General features: G+C 40.9%; 1 protein-coding gene across 1 annotated transcript in view; it reads left to right on the top strand.

Annotated features, from left to right (window-relative positions):
* The window catches only part of C25H1orf21 (chromosome 25 C1orf21 homolog), a 295,363-nt gene that overhangs the window by 137,903 nt on the left and 140,317 nt on the right, over positions 1 to 17,143 (top strand). Inside the window, exon 3 of the mRNA XM_003410845.4 lies at positions 15,497 to 15,591. Within this exon, the coding sequence (XP_003410893.1) occupies positions 15,497 to 15,591 (95 nt within the window). The remainder of the gene's footprint in view (positions 1 to 15,496; positions 15,592 to 17,143) is intronic.

Raw genomic sequence — 17,143 nt, 5'->3', positions numbered from 1 at the left:
TCAAATGCTAATATTTTTCTCTGTCATGGTTATTATCTGAGAATCTTTTCCTTAATGGAAATTCACTTAAATCGGAACCCAATTAAAGTCAGATTGACATTAAGATATATTTCTTTCTACATACATAGACACACACAGACCCACAGACTCACAGACACACAGACACACACACACACACTCTCTCTCTCTCTCTCTCTCTCTCTCTCCTTTGGCCAAATTGTTAAATGTTTGGGATGACTGTCTATGGCAGCCACACTAAACCTAGGGAGAGTTTCTGGACTGGTGATAGAATTTACTAATCTTGACCAGTCATCCTGTAAATTCATGACCATTGACCTTGGACAGCAGGAAAGAAGTGACTACAGATGAGTCAGCAGATATTTATCATCAGTTCTGGAAAAACAACTCATGTTTCAGGGCCTCTTGATGGTGGAGCTTTATCAACTTCATACACAAAGGAGGGAACATGAGGCACTGTATTAGTATGTTTTCATATTTGGTGTTATTGCCTTATAGCTTACCCTGAAAAGAATATTAGTGTTTATGTTTATTTTAGATCCTATTTTATGATAATATATTGTTTAATTCCTGATCTGAGAAGTCATTCTTAAGGATTTGTGAAGTATAATAGTACTGTAGGTTTTGTAATGGAATCAGCATGCGAAAGGAGTTCTCTTTTTGTCAGAAATTCACTTTGCTACACATTTTGTGGGACGCTTATAAGAGCTTGGGCTCTGAGTTGGATCGCCTGGGTTCAAGACCTGGCACTAGTATCACTATTAACTTGTCATGTGGCTACATCGGGAACTCCCTGTGCCTCAGGTTTCCTTGTCTGTATGATGGAAGCATTAATGCTTCTACTTCTAGAGTGGCTGTGAGGATTAAGTGGGATGTGGTAGGCCAGCCTTTCAGACTGGATCTGAAACATTGAAGGGCTTCATAAATGTTAGTTCTCATCTCCTCTCCCACCCCCTCCTCACCTTGGTGACATAAGAGTTCCCTGATTTTACTGTTTGGTTTTAATAATAAGATTATATATCAAAATTATAGCAGTATTGCAGAAAGCCTTAATGTTATCCTTCAAAATAATGTGTGGTGCGATGGATCGCTTTTGTGTGGCTTTTCTAGCCATGGTCTTGTAACTTCCACCCAAGTAATTGGGTGGGACTGTGTAAATAAGGTAATTGTGGCCCACCAAGGGAAGTGGTCAGTTTTACCATTCCTCTAGGCTTAACAGAGAGTCAATTCGAGAGCAGAAAGAGGATCTCATTACCACCAAGGTAGAAGAGCCAAGCGTGGAAAGCATCCTTTGAACCCAGGATCCCTGCGCTGTGAAGCTCCTGGAACCAGGAGACACAGAGAGAGAGAGCTGTAGCACTGAAGACGGCGAGAAGCAGTGGCAGAGAAACAGTGGCAGGAGATGGTACAGTGGGCTTCCTGGCCCACAGAGCAAGAAAGCTGAGCGCCTTTGAGCCAAGGCTCACTGGCGGAGTGGGGTGCCTCTGGACACTTACTGGAAGAGCCAAAAGGGCTTTGTCACACTTGCCCGATCAGGGCAGAGGCCGAGGGGCCAGAGAGATGTGTGTCGGTGGAACAGCTGAGAAAAGGTTGTCCTGCTGCAAAAACTGTATCCTGAGTGTTCCTGAACATAAATTGTAACCTGTTACTTCCCTAAAAACCCCATAATCTTGAATATTGTCTGTGAGTTCTGTGCGTCCATTGCAATGAATTATTGAACTCAACAGAGATGTAGAGAGTGCCGTGGGAGGGGCAGTTGGTGTCAGAATTGGTAAAGATGTCAGAGGGAGGATGCATGTCTGACCTCCACCTCATAGAAATCAGCTTTGGACTGTTGATCCTGGTTCTCCTTCCCCTCGTGAAGGTAGAGGAGGTCAGATGCTGCCCACTTGCCGATTTACAACAGGTTTTATAAAAATGTTGGATTAATTAGTTGACTGTATATTGGAGAAAACTTTAGTTTTCTTCTGTTAAATGCAGCAGTGGTCAAATAACCATTTTAAGAAAAGGTTTCACAATATTTCCTTTGATATTATATTAATTCCCCACTTAAAGGAGCATGGTGCTGGTATCTTTCCACAGGTAAAGGCTCCACAGACGTGACGAGGGAGGGTCTAGTAGTTTTCCTGATGAAGGTTAGAGGTATTTATATGGTTTTCTTCTTGAAGATTAGAGGTATTTATAACTTTCATTCATGTGTCTGTGATTTATAAATTTGTCCAAATCCTTTCTGAATCCATTCATACTTCATGCCTATATAATCGCCTGAAGAAATTATTTCCTGACCCACAAGTGTGCTTTGCAGTTAAAAAAAAAAAACTGACTTGGTGACTAAGAGCCTAGTTGCGGATGCAGACTACCCCAGTTTTGAACCCCAGCACTGCTTCTTGACCAGCCAAGTCAGGGACTAGTCTCTCTGCACTTGAGTTTCCTCAACTGTAGAAAGGAGGTTATAATACTGACCTCTTTGGACTGATGTGGGGATTAAATCAAAGTAGGAGAGAGGATGGACAACTGGACAGGCTTTTATCCGGAACTTTTTTTTTTTTTATATCAAGGAGGACAAGGATCCTACTAAGAAGAGCAGAGCGGATTTACCTGGCCTGAATCTTTTCAAGCATCCCAACAGTTCAGCGGTGGATGGAGAACCAGCCACCACTGTCAGAGCAAATTAGACAAATCTCTGAGAAATTAGATAAATCTGTGTCAGAACCGTCACACCCACCCTTCCCTCTCTGGGAGAGGCTCTGAATCCTCCTCAACCACTCATTCTATTTCATGAGTGAACGGACATTCATACTGCACAGCATAAAAATCGTACCCCCTCCCCATAGGAAAAGCCTTGGTTTGCGGTATGCAATCCTAAAGGGATTCCATCTGAATTTGGATCTGGTTGTATATCTTTTGTCAGAGATTGTCAGAAGATGAATGTTCCAGCCCCTTTAATGACTGGATAATAGTCCCCTGGTCACTGAATAATGAACCCCAAATGGATGAAGGAAATATATTGTCTGGCTTCTGACATGAATAAATTATTTAGGAATGGGGCCTGGAGGTTTGGTCTTAATTATTAAAGGTGCTGTAGTGAGAGAAGCTTTGTCATTTTTGGTCCGTCCTATGGAGCCTCTGAATTGTAAGGTCACCCTCTCCTCCTTGCAGCTCTGGGTGCTTGTCATATTGTTCTCTTATAACATGGACCAAGATTCTGTGAATGGTGAGAAATCATAGCAATCTGTTCACGTGAACCTCAGCTCATTCAGTCCACATAGAGAGGTCTAGTACTCTGCCTCCACTTACACAGCTGGGAGGTCACAAGGCCAGGTCTAGACGAAAAGGTCTTTTGAAGCCAGCCCTCTGTCCTTTGTGATTCGCTGCTGTCCTCTCTCAATGTCCATCAGAGGAGAGGAAGTTGGGATCAAGACTCAGTAGCACATTCTTTTGCCCCTAGAATAGATTATGAACCCTGATCTGAACTGCTTCCTATTCTGAGTGCTGCGACCCTTCCCTTTGCTGGTTGAAGACATACCTGTTGAGGGAGGCAGAAACAAGATTCTGGCAGATATTGCATCTGAACCTTCATCCCCACCAGCCCCAACCAGCTGATTCAGTACGTCGAGATGGTGGAATCAGCCTCTTGATGTAGCTGTGGCTTGTCTCTGGCCCTTCCCCATTCTTCTCGACATGTTCTTCCTGACCTGCCGCAACTAACTGGTCCATCTTAGTGTGGAAGATCTGCCTTTGCCACGCGTTCTTTCAGAGGAAGCCTTGGGTCAAGCTGGTCAGTGTTCCTTCGGAGAAGATGGTCGAAGGCAGTCCAGAGGAAAGAGGCTTAGCCTGTCACGGGGGCCTCAGTGCCAGGCACTAGTGGAATAGTCCATATCATCTTCAGAGTGGAACCTGGCTCTTCCGCAGAACTTGCATATGAGGTCTTCCTGGGATAGCCCAATTAGCCTTTTCTCTTTATATATTTTTTATATCCCCTGGACTTCTGTGGCTGCTGTGTTGAGCTACTCACAGTTCCTCCTGTTTGCCATGCGCTCTCTGGCCTTTGAAGTTGGTGTCTCCTGGCCTGACCTCCCCTTTAACACACATCAGTGTTCCTCAGGACTCCACTAAGATATGGCACTTCCTGCAAAACTCTCTCTAACCTGGTATAAGGATCCTTCCTTTCTAATTCTAAAGCCACCGTCCCACACATGTGCTTCTCATGGCCCTTAACACAGGGTACTCTACTTGCCCTTCTAGTCTCTCCTATTGGCTATAAGTACCTTCAGAACAGAGACTGCTTCCTGTTCCCAGATGTAACCTCAGGACTGAGCATTGTCTCTGGCACACAGTTGCTCAATAAATATTGTCAAAACAGAGAAGGAAGAGGGCATTAGTAGTTCAGTGGTAGAACTCTCGCCTTCCAAGTGGGAGATCCAGGTGCAGTTACCAGCCTCTGTACCTCAAGTGCAGCCACCACTCACCTACCAGTGGAGGCTTGAATGTTGTTATGAGGCTGAACAGGTTTCAGCAGAGCTTCCAGACTAAGACTAGGAAGACAGGCCTGCCTGATCATCTACTTCGAGCGTTTCATTCTGTTGTACAGAAAAAGATTTCTGTCCAGAAAGGACAACAGGGGATAGCTCAGCACTTGACACAAGGCAGAACTACTACTTCCTCTGTCTGAACTAAAAATCAAGAAATATGTTTGCCCAGAGCCTTTTGGGCCAGAAGTGTGTCTGTAAAATGGTGTAGTTTACAGATAACTCATAGCAGTCAGTAAGAGAAATATTATAATTCCCATAGAAAAAAGGGGCAAAGCATATGAATAGATACTTCAAAAAGAAAGCAGTACAAATGAATGCAAAACACGGGAACAGTACACAGTATCATGAGTAAATTTTAAAAAGACAAAGTAAAACAAAAATCCGATTCTATTTTTACCTGAAAATTCACTGCGTATATTTTAAAATGAGTGAAAAACCCCAAAACCAAACCCGTTGCCATCAAGTTGATTCCAGCTACAATGGGTCCTGTACCCCTAGGTCAGGAGTAGATAGAACCAAGCACCACCATAACCCTTCCCTCTGGTTTCCCAAATCAAACAAGCTTTAGCTTTTCCAGCCACTAAGGGTATAAAAGGCCCGTGAGAATTACTGTGTTAGTGATACTAACATTTTTGGATTAGGAGGTATCATAGAGAAAGATATGTATGTATACCTATAATCTTTATACTTCCCTCAGTAGAAATCCGGCAGCTAGACACTGCTCATGTCTAATCTCTGCATATTTAAAGTCTAAAAACGTGATTTTACTGCCTGTTATTTTCGAACAACTTACATTTTTAGGTCATCAGAACTTAACGTATCAAACAATCTTATGTTGAAATTAGTTTTATTTTACTAGGTTGATTTGAGACAAACTCTTTGAAGAACTGAGAGTGGGTTATATTAAATGCACTAGAGTCTTGATTTAGAAAAGTCCAAAACCTTTAAAATGGGCAGTTTATAATTATCCCTAGAAATTGCTTAATAATAACTATCGCCTTGTAACTATGTTGCTTTCTGTAAGTGAGGATACAGTAATTAGGGGACCGCCTGACTCAGGGAATTAATAATGGTCTGTGAAGTCCTTCAACTGTGTCTCTGCTTTGTGCATAAGGGTCGTTCCAAGTTTAAAGTCAGCCCTGGTGAACTGTGGCAGAGTGAAACATGGCGAGTCTTTGGGTGCTGGGAAATGTGCTCCAAGTAGAATGAGGGCGTGAGCCTTCCACTCAAGACAGCTGCTTTTCCTTAGGCGCTCTTTCCTGGCCTCCTCCGCCCCCTTCCCTCCACAAGCCCTGCATTGCTTTTCAAGAGCTCAGCGCATAGTAGGTACTCAGACTATACCTAGTAAATGCTTTCCAACTGAGGAGAGTTCAGAAATGAGCAGGGTTAGATATGCTGCGGTGATCAAAGCCTTACTATTCTCTGCTCTTGAATGCCTCGGCAACAAAATTCTGTTCAAGGCAACAAGTATCTGTCAGGCACTGACCTAAACCCATGGCCACAGAGTCGATTCTGATTCATAGCGACCTGATAGGACAGAGTAGAACTGCCCCATATGGTTTCCAAGGAGCGTCTGGTGAATTTGGACTGCTGACCTTTTGGTTAGCAGCTGTAGAGCTTAACCACTGTACCAGGGTTTCAAAAATGAGAAACACACAAACTGTATTTTGGAGATTAAGATGATAGGAAGGGTGAGACAAGATTAAAAACATAGCACAGTGGTATAGTAGTTAAGGATGTGGGATCCAAAGTCAAACTGCATGGGTTCTTGTCCCAGCTCCACCATTTACAAGCTGTGTGACCTTGGGCAGGGAAATAAAATTCTTTGTTCTTTAGAGTCCTCAGTTGTAAAGTGGAGATAATAATGCTACTCACCTCTTAGAATTCTCTTGAGCATTAAAGGAGTTGAAACGTGTGCCTGGTGTATTCTGTGTGCTCAGTATATGACGATATTACCATTACCATTGCTGCTCCTGCTACTACTAATATTGCTATTATCTTTCCTTAAAAGTACACAGAGAATCAATTTAGGGTAGTGATTGAGGACTGAAGTTCAAGAATCTGGATCACTACTTGCTGTGTGAGCTTGGGCAGATAGTCTCTGCCTCACTTTCCTGATCTGTAAAATGGGGATAATAGAAATCTCTGCCTCATAGGACTGTTATGAATACTAAATGAATTAATATATGCAAGTACTTAGTATCATGTCCTGTACACACTAAGTGTGTAATAAATGTCACCATTACTGCTAATTACCATTACTTACAACTACTTAAGTGTTATAAGAAGGATATAAACGGAAAGCCCTGGCAATTCAAAGGTAAGAGAGATCACACCCAGTATCAGGATCAGCAAACTTCATTAAGAGATTGAGACTTAAGAGGGTCATGAAGGATGAGCAGGATTTCTTTAGGGAAGGGTATTCCATGTAAGGGGAATAGCATGGACCAAAGCACAGATGGAAGTGGTAAAATTCAGTGGTTATTTGGGGAGCAACCACCTACTCTTCTAAGTAGAGTGCCACCTCCTGCCCTGTTGTAGTCCTAGACACAGCCAGAGCACCTTTGACTTTGAAAGCTTGCCCCTGTGCCATCCCAGGAACTTGCTCATTACTGGCAGAGAGGCGTGGTAAATAGAGCATGGCCTTTAGCTCCTAATGGACCTGGAATTGAATCCAAGTTCTGCCACTTAATAACAGTGCAGTATTGGGAATTGGGAAATTTACTTAACCTCTCTGAGTCTCAAACTCTCCAGTTGTAAAATAGAAATAATAATTCACCTTGCTGGTTGGTATAAGGGTTTAATGAGATTATGTATGTAGTGCACCCAGCAGATAGTAGGTTCTGTACCTATCACGATACCTGGCATTTAGTAGGGCCTCTGTAATCTTTTAGTGAGTAAATGATCTATGTTTTCTAACAACCTCCATCCATCCTGTTTGACCTCCCTATCTGCTGATGCATGCTAGAGCCTTTAGAAAATGTAGAAAGCCAGAGAAAGGGAAGAAATGATGAAATACAAGAGCAGCTTCTGAGAATTGACCAATGGTCAGGCAATTCTGATAATGGTGGAGTAGCTGATACTGGACTAACCCTCCTGCCAATAACAATGATAAACTGTGGACAAGATATTTAAAAAATTAAAACTGCTCGAAGGCACTGAAGAGCAATCAAAAGCAGGGCGAAACTGGAGGAAATCTGACTCTTGAAAAAAATAACTACCCTGGGCATAATCTAGATTTATATGGCTTTTCCGTCTGCTAGAATTTAACTACCTGCGAGAATAAAATTCAGCACTCTCCAGAGGAAGCTAACAGAATCCAGAAGCGCTACAAAATTGCTAACCCAGTTATGGTCTCGGCCAGCACTCATTACGAACTTCCTGTTGTGAGTGAGAGAGCTTTTGGATGATTCTGGCCCTCAGCCATGGAGCTGCCCCAGCTGATTCTTAGTGGAGCAGAGTCGAGCAGATCTTTGAACAAATTGCAGATTTGTGAGCAAAATAAATATTGATATGTTTTAAACGACTAATTTCTGGGATGATTTGTTGTGTAATCTAGTATCTAGAACAGATTTGATACTAGAAATAGGGTGCTGCCATAACAAAACCTAAAATGTGGCTTTGGAACTAGGTAGAGAGCAGAAGCAGGAGGACCTTGGAAATAGGGCTAGTGAAAGCCTAACAGATCTCAAAGAGATTGTTAGCAGAAGTACTAGCCTTCCAGGAGGCTGTCAAAGAGACTTTAAAGGCAAATGTTATTGGAAGTTAGAAGAAAAGGGACTGTTATTGTGAAATGGAGGTTTATCAACACCAGTCACTGACCAGACGAAACTATTCACTTCTACAAAACATTGCCATTGATTTGATTCTTATTCTTGGAGACCCCATGTGTTTCAGAGTAGAACTGTGCTCCATAGGGTTTTTAATGGGTGTGATCTTTTGGAAGTAGATTGCCAGGCCTTTCTTCTGAGGTACCTCTGGGTGGATTAAATCCCCAACCTTTGGTTAGTAGCTAAATGCTTAACTGTTTGCACAACCCAGAGACTCCTCCATTACTGACAGGATAGCTGTTGGCATTTTTGGCTTCCTTACTTTATGGCCATCTCACTCTAATCTCTATGGTCACATCACATTCTTCTCTGTGTCTTCTGTCTGTCTAATCTCCCCTGTGTGTCTCTTTTATGGACACTTGTCATTGGATTTAGAGTCCACCCAGATAATCCAGGATGATCCCTTCCTCTCTAGATTCTTAATTTTATCTGCAAAGATTCTTTTGCCAGGTAAGGTGGCATCCACAGGTTCTGGGAATTAGAATGTGGACATATATATTTGGGGATACCATTTAACTCATTATGGAGTGCTTCAAAGTATTTAAAGGACATTATTTCACATCAGCTAAGGTAGAGAAGGACTTAATTCAATTAGATTTGTGGCTGTGACTTTTTTCTAATGAAGTAAACTCCAGTAAGATTCATAGGAAATCTACAAGATTTTTAAGAGAATTGTGTTGACAAGAACACCACTGGCTTGGATTAAAAGGATCAGAGACAGTACAAAATGAACAGAGTCCTTTGGCTCTCTAACCTACTATAGACAGGAAGCTGGCTGAGAAAACTCTTCACTTGCAAAATCTAGTAATTACTTTATGAAAAAGGGAGGATGATTCAAATGACAGGATCGAGAGCCTAGAGAGCAATGCCAAGAGCCCTAGAAAATCACTCACAAGTTTAAGATTGAACCCTAATCAAGAAACTGGCGACATGTGACCAGCTGGATTTCATTATTCTGTCTCCCCTTTCCCAGGTTTTTAATGGGAATGTCTATAGCAGTTATCCTATTCTTGTCCCACCATCAGGTGTTGGGAATATGGGGAGTAAATAACTTGTCTCTTTATTTCAGAGACCTTCTTATTAAGAGAAACTGTACTGAAGGAGCTGTATTTGAAGGACTATGCCCAAAGAATCTTATTCACACTTGGACCTGATTTGTTTCATGTGACCCTGAACCTTAAGCCGGAGCCTGGTACAGTAGTGGGAGAGATACAAAATCTTGTAGCCACAGATGAGATTGTGGCAGATTATATTTTCAAAAATGGCCATAATATTTCTAATCCTATATGCTCTTCCAGAATTTTACCACTCTTATCAAGAGATGAGTCTATTTATCCTCTCCTTGAACTTGGACAGGCTTGTGACTGCTTCAACCAGTAGAATAGAATAGAGGTTATGCTGTGTGACTTCTGAAAAAAAAAAAAAAATGAGGCTAGGTCATAATAAGGATACTGCTTCTGCCTTGCCTTTCTTTCTGTGGGGATTCTTGCTGTTGGAATCCCACCACCATCAGACATGTGAATAAGTACACCTTCAGATAGTTCGAGCCACCAGCCTCCATGCCACCTGGGCTGACACCTGTCTCCACTGAGTCCTGACCAAATTGCAGGTTTTTTGAACAAAAGTTATTATTTTAAGTCACTAAGTTTTGAGGTAGTTTATTATGCAGTCGTAGTAACTGGAACAACAGATTAATAGAAACCATCCAAATTGAAGCATAGAAGAAAAAAAGGTTAGGAAAGAAAAAGTCTCAGTAACCTATGGGATGGTGTCAAGCAGTCTAACATAAAAAAAATAAAAGTAAAGCCCCAGAAGAAAAGAGAAGACAAAACTGGCAAAAAGAAAGAAGGATAAAGTTCAAAAGCCTGAATGCACCGAGTCAAGAATCTCACACGGAAGACCTTTACAGACTAAAGGTGCACTTGAAAGAACCGTTTCCCACCCACTGCACTCTGTTCTGTAGTGTGGCTGTGACTCAGAACCCACTCCAAGGCACCTAACAACAGCCCCAGCAGCACTTAGATGTAAATGTGCAAAGAATGGTGTTGGTATTTTTTCTCATTAGAGATCTTCTTACTTCTCCCTTGGGGGGTGGGGGTGGGAGGGAGTCTATCAGGGGGGGAAAAAAAAATGGGTTCCTGAAACAAAAACTGAAGCCCTGATCAGGAGAAATATTTACTTATTCTTCAACTGAGGTCAGCTTTCTGATTTGTCTTCAATCAGAGGGCATCAGAGGGAGAAACAGTTCAACAAATATTTCTTGGTTTCTTCTTATGTGCAAGGCTTGCTTTTAGACAAACTTCCATTTTATGGTGATTGGGCTGTTTTAAGAGTTTTGTTCCTTCTCTTTCTCTCTCTTTTTAAAGTTTTAGTATGCCAGACACTTTGAATAAAAAACCAGGCCCTCAGGAACCAAGCGTAATGGACTACATCAGGGTGAGGCCCTGAGAAAAGACCAGGGCTTAGCACACAGTAGACGTTAGTTAAATGCTTATTGAATGAGATCTAACAGAGACATTAACAACTGATAAGAAACAGTCGTCTGAGTAAGAGGCCACATTTTCCCAATGAAATTGATTCATCTATCCATCTTCGGTTTGTGGTACCAAAGAGTCCTGCCCCTCTGTCCTTCCAGTGTTCAATGGCTGTGCTTCCACAGTTGGCGTCCTTAGTTAGAGCAGCCTCCATCCACCCTGCTTGCCTGAGTACAACCAATCTGTCTGTTTTAATTTGGAGCCTCACCAGTTCACCCAGTTTACTCTTATTGTGCACTCACGGTAGACTAAGAGTAGGAGCCATGCCAGTGGCACTAATTGAGTGAGGAAATAAAGAGAGATACAAAAAAAAAAAAAAAAAAACCCATTGCCGTCAAGTCGATTCCAACTCACTGCAACCCTATAGGACAGAGTATAATGGCTCTGTTGGAAACCCTGGTGGCATAGTGGTTAAGAGCTACAGCTGCAAACCAAAAGGTCAGCAGTTCGAATCCACCAGGCGCTCCTTGGAAACTCTACGGGGCAGTTCTACTCTGTCCTGTAGGGTCGCTATGAGTCGGAATTGACTCGACAGCAATGGATTTGTTTTTTTATAGGGTTTCCAAGGAGCAGCTGGTGGATTGAAGCTGTCAACCTTTTGATTAGCAGCTGTACCACGCCATAGCTCTCAACCACTGTGCCACCAGGGCTGAACCCTGGTTTCGGAGCCCTGGTGGCACAGTGGTTAAGCATTTGGCTTAGTCACATAGTCAAGCACTTAGCTGTTTGCGCCACCTAGGGATTTCTAGTACTAACATTTTTATAACCCTGGCATTAGTAACTCATTGCAGCATCCTATCTTTATCTGGTTGATTCCTTTTAAAGTCAGTGCTATTAATTACAGATGTAACCTTGTTGCAGATCATCTGTCTGCAAAGCTTGGGAGAGCTGGGATGGGGCCAGTGCATACTTGGTAATGGAAAATGGACAGGATCCAGAAAATGGGGATGATTCTACCCCTGCCTAAAGCAGGTTCAGCCAGCTGATTTCTTGAGATGCCGTCTGAAACCTGTGTGTCTGTGTGATTTAGGTCATAAGTAAGGTACAGAGATATAATGGGAAACAGTGTGTCATATGGCCACCAAAACAATCCCAGCCCTTCTCTGATGTAATCTAAGGAATAAAATCCTAAATATATCACCAAAGGAAAGCTTTTACCCCAGATCTATTCTGACTAGCACAGCCTGCAACTGTTTACATGGAGAGAATGGGGAGCAGGTTTGGAATGGGGAGTTGGCCTACTGTTCCTGACGTGCATTTTAATAAGCCACCTGACAAGATCAACAAGAATAAAAGAAAAATCATGGACAGGTGTGAGGGAGCCAGGGAAAGACGGTCTTGCTTATTCCTTCTCTTAGTTAAGTCAGCATATTATTCTATTGCCAGGACTGTCTGGCTTGTAACAGTGACTGTGCTAATTGCCTTCAGTGTGGGCTCTGCTAAAGGGGGACCAAAGTCCCAGATGAATCCCCGTGTGCTTAAACAAAAAGAAAACTGGGTTTCGATAATGACCATCCTGCTGTCACAAGCCGAAATGCTCCATTCGTCTGCCCAGGGGCCCTTTGGAGAGTGCCATTTCTGGTGGCTGCATCACCATGGAAATGTGACACATTTGTTGATGAGTTGTCTGTTTCCAGATGGACATCTTCATTCCCAGCACCAGCCTTTGAAAAATCTGACAGACCATTTTTAAGTATTTGCTTTGCACAAATTGTGGTTTATCTAAGGGTCTTGTGGCTTCTTTGTTTTATAGACCATGATAGATTTTGTGCAGGGTATTTACGTGTGAGTAATAATAATGATAGGTCTGGCTTTGTAGTCTTGGCTGTTTTTTCTTTCTTTGTTTCTCTAACATAGCACTAGCTAGACAGCAGTGGTTGTTAATGACACATTTAAACCTCTTCTCCTTCTAAATTGGTGGAGATTCTTTCTTGATGTCTTGAATGTAGCCAGTAGCTATTCCATTTCATTGAAGGAAAATATTAGAAAAATATTAACAGTTTGTCTACTACTTTCAATCCATTTGCATTCCCTGGAGGGATAAGAAGTCTGAATATACTCAGAGTGCTCAGAAAGCATCTACACTGGACTGTGGCTTGGCAGAAGGGAAAGGACAGTGGGCAAGGAAGGGACAGCTTTATGAGCCCTATATGATTACCAAGACCTAGATGCATTAACAAGTTAATCAATGGATTCTGATTCAGAGTTACAACACAAAGAATTTTTAGGGAAGACCTTTCCCTCTACCACGGACCAAGGGCCATTTGGTCCTTAGAAAGTTTGCTTAGACCTTAAAATGCTGTAATCTTCAACTTATCATGCAGGTGCTTGGGCAAAATCATAGACTCCACTGGAATTACATTAAATAGTAATAATTATTTATAATTAATTGCTCACCATTAGCAATAAGATCAAAATTTACTTTAGTTAAATAGTCGCGATTATCCCAGTGACACGTGGTTATAAATACAAGTGTCCCAAACTGAGGTTGAGGAGGCCTGTCTAATTTTTAACCTTTATTTTTATCTCTGTCATCATGAAGATCACACAGAACTGGACAATGTTTTGTTCTGTTTTACATAAGGTTTCCATGAGTCAGAGCTGACTCGATGGCAACTAACCACAACAATTGTATTGGAGGCCTAATTTGTCAGTGTCTGGTTTTTTTTCCCCTAATTATCAATTGTTTTTCCAACTTGTGGATAAATAATCCTTAGTTAAATGTGTCTGTTTTATTAATTTACCTTCAGATTTTCTCTTCTGAGCACCAAAATGGAATGGGAAATTTTTTTGTCTTGTAATTGTGGATCAGAATCCATTGATTAACTTGTTAACGCACCCAGGACTTGGTCATCATGAAGGGCTCATTACTGTAAGCTCGCACCAGTCTTGCTAATTTCTTTGGAAAGAAGCAGAATCAATGTATTGTCAGGTGGAAGGAAACAATTGATTTAGCCGTGAACATGGAGTCTTTATTCAAATATATGCAGATGTACTACATTCATACAGATGATAATCTTGAGAAGCATTTGAACAGCACAGTTAACTTGGAGTAATGTTACTGTAACAAACATCTTTGGGGATAGTATGTTAAGGGATAGTATGAGAAAGCCTGAAACTGCATTAATGTAAGTGGTGTTAAGGCAAGAGATTACGTAAGGATATAGTCATTGTACCAGATTAATCACAGGCAATAAGAAAATATATTGTAACTACCTGAACTGAAGTATAAACTCTTTTCGTGATAGACATCCGTCTTTCAGATAGCCTACATCATAGTTAAATATCACCCACATTTGTGATAGGCAGTCATCAGTTTTGTTGGTTGATGAATTCTTATTGCATGATTCCTGTAATTTTTTTTTTTTGCCACAAAATGTATTTAAGATGACCCAGAGCCACGTCTGTTTTTGACCTTACTCTGCCCAAGCCATTTCCTGTTGACAAGAATCTGATGAAAATGTCATAATCATCACCAAACCTCTACCCTGGAAAACTTTAGCTGCAAGTTTTCCTAAGTTTGTACTATGAATGTGTATCACTATTGGGATTTATTTTACTCTACCTGGGTATGGTGAGGTCTAGGTCCCATCTGTGGCTCATGATACTCTCCAGCCTTGAGTGATATACCTACCAACTAAAACAAAACAAAACAAAAAAATTGCTCTGGAGTCCACCCCAACTCATGTGACCCCGTGTGTGTCAGAGTAGAACTGTGCTCCACAGGGTTTTCAATGGCTGATTTTTTTGGAAGTAAATCACCAGGCCTTTCTTCTGAGGTGTCTCTGAGTGGACTCACCTCCAGCCTTTTGGCTAGCAGCCGAGTGTGTTATCCATTTGCAACACCCAGAGACACCTGCCTGTTAGGCATATTGACATATGACTCTTCAAGCATGTGACTTTACAGAGAGATTAAAGTGTGTATGTGTGTATAACAAAATAACATTAAATGTGTGTATAAAATGTATGAAATGATTGAAATAATATCAAAAAGCATATAAGATAATTACAGACAGCTCCAAATTTAATATGGGGAGCACAAAAAGGAAAATGTCTATTTCTAGTTGTTTAAATCATGTTGTTTATCGATACAACCCATCAATCTTGAACAGCGCTTTGTTTTTCCAAAAGGGAAGTTAAGATGTGGGTGTACTGCTAGAAACTGCGGCCACGGACATTCTGAGCTAATATTCTCACAGGGAAAAACAGCTATACTCTCCTCAGTCCTCTGTTAGACTATTATGTGGTATACCCCAGAGAGAGGAGATTTCAAATAGTTTTCAGAGATGGAATAATCTTTTTCCTCTGTCACCTTTTGCTCTCTCTGTGATAGGACCAGACAGTGACACTTTCATTAGCTGCGTTCATGGTGCTGAGCTTTTTCCAACAGACAGAGGAGAGTGCCTCATAAAAAGATCCAAGATGCCTGGTTAAGCTTCTTCCAGACTGTTTCGAATGAACTACACATAAAAGCAGCAGGGAAAAGGCTCTCATAAATTCTGCGACTGGGCTTTTCTAACTGACACTTTTCTGCCATTGTGGAAAGAGTTATAAAATGTCTTTTCTTTTTTTTGGTACTCAGATGAGTATAGGATCAAACCAGTGGAAGAGGTCAAATACATGAAAAATGGAGCAGAAGACGAGCAGAAAATAGCAGCCAGGAACCAAGAAAACTTGGTAAGACTCGAATTTCTCATATAACAATGAATTTTGGTGACACCGTTGTAATAAAATCTGCCCTGCATGTTGAAACTGCAGCTTACAGGCTGAAAGGCGATTTCTTGAAGATGCTGTGGCTATTTATAGCTTGCCTGGAAGCTGCACCATCACTCCTGTATCCTGTTTGTCTCTGAATAAAGCTCTTCTTTAATCTCAGTAGAATATGCTCCGGGGGGGGAAACACAGCCACGTGATTAATGTTTTAAAGCAGTCAAATTCAAAGGAAAAAACGTGAAGGAGGATTAAGATTTATGGGGGGAAGATTTTTTTTTTTTTTCTTTTCTCCATCTCCTTTAACTCTTAGTCATGTCAGGTTGAATGGTTAGGTTTTATTATTCTGAACATGCAGTGTGGTTGAGGAAGTTGCCTTTTAAAGGAAAACGATGTACTTCTGAGGTGGATCTCTATCGAAAGCGCCAGTCATTTACATTCACAGTGTTAAAGGTATTGTGAGTTTTGAGTTAATATGAGAATTGTAAGGATCTGAAGCAGGAAGCTAGGAACCTCTTTCATTAATATGAATCACTGCGTACCTTCAATCTCAATATTCTTTCTCTAGAAGATATGGGTAGAAGATATTTAGCTCATTTCATTAAAAAAAGACCTTACAAATTGTCGAGAATATGCATTTCTTCAGTTGGGTTGAAGCAAAATTGTTTTTATATTTTATTTTGTATGGAGTATTTGCTATTTTTTTTTCATATTTGAGTGAATGCATTTCTTAGAAGCCTGCAGTGTCATAAAATATTTTCACTGACTTAAACTGCTTTTTCCTTTATGTGCTTTGTTTTTGTTTTTTGGATTTCTGGTACAGCAGAGGGAGTTGTCAGAATATTAACCAATGTTCATGAGTATTTAAGGCTGTCATTTTCCATGAAACAGTAATGAACATAATAGGCTAATTCTTTGCCTCTATCCTTTTCTGAACATATGATCTACAACTGGCAATGCTCAAGTATCAACAACTGATCTCTTTTTAGATCTCTTCTAAAGGAATGAAAATATTCTATATATAATAAAATTTCACCTTATAAATGGAATTTGGATTTTAAACTATCACATAGATTCATTGTACCTACAAAGATTTTTTTTTGTAGCATTAACACTTAAATTCTAGAACAAGATAAAAAAAATGACTAAACAGTAAAAATTAATATTATCAGACTTTATATGAATTTTTCTTTTTACTTTGAATGGATAAATATAAGACCTGAGTAGTCGAAATATCAGTGGTCCTTTTTTCACTTTGTTCTTTTGAAAAGCAGAATTTATTCTTGCTTGATAGAGTTTTGGCTTGAGTTATAAATCTTATCTTCAATGATAATAATAATTCCATCAAAGGCTAGAGAGATAGTGGTAAGCAGTGTGGAAGTGTCTGCTCCTTGGATCTACCTTGGTGTGTGTCTCTACTTCACGTGCTTGTATCTCTGGACTCCTGAAGGAAGCAGCGACTTTTATAGCTTATGAGCTTCTTCTCATTATGCTCCCATCATATTTAGTGCCAATGCAG

Source organism: Loxodonta africana, chromosome 25 (genome assembly GCF_030014295.1).
Source record: "Loxodonta africana isolate mLoxAfr1 chromosome 25, mLoxAfr1.hap2, whole genome shotgun sequence".
NCBI lineage: Eukaryota > Metazoa > Chordata > Mammalia > Proboscidea > Elephantidae > Loxodonta > Loxodonta africana.
This window is presented reverse-complemented; position numbering and strand designations above follow the sequence as displayed.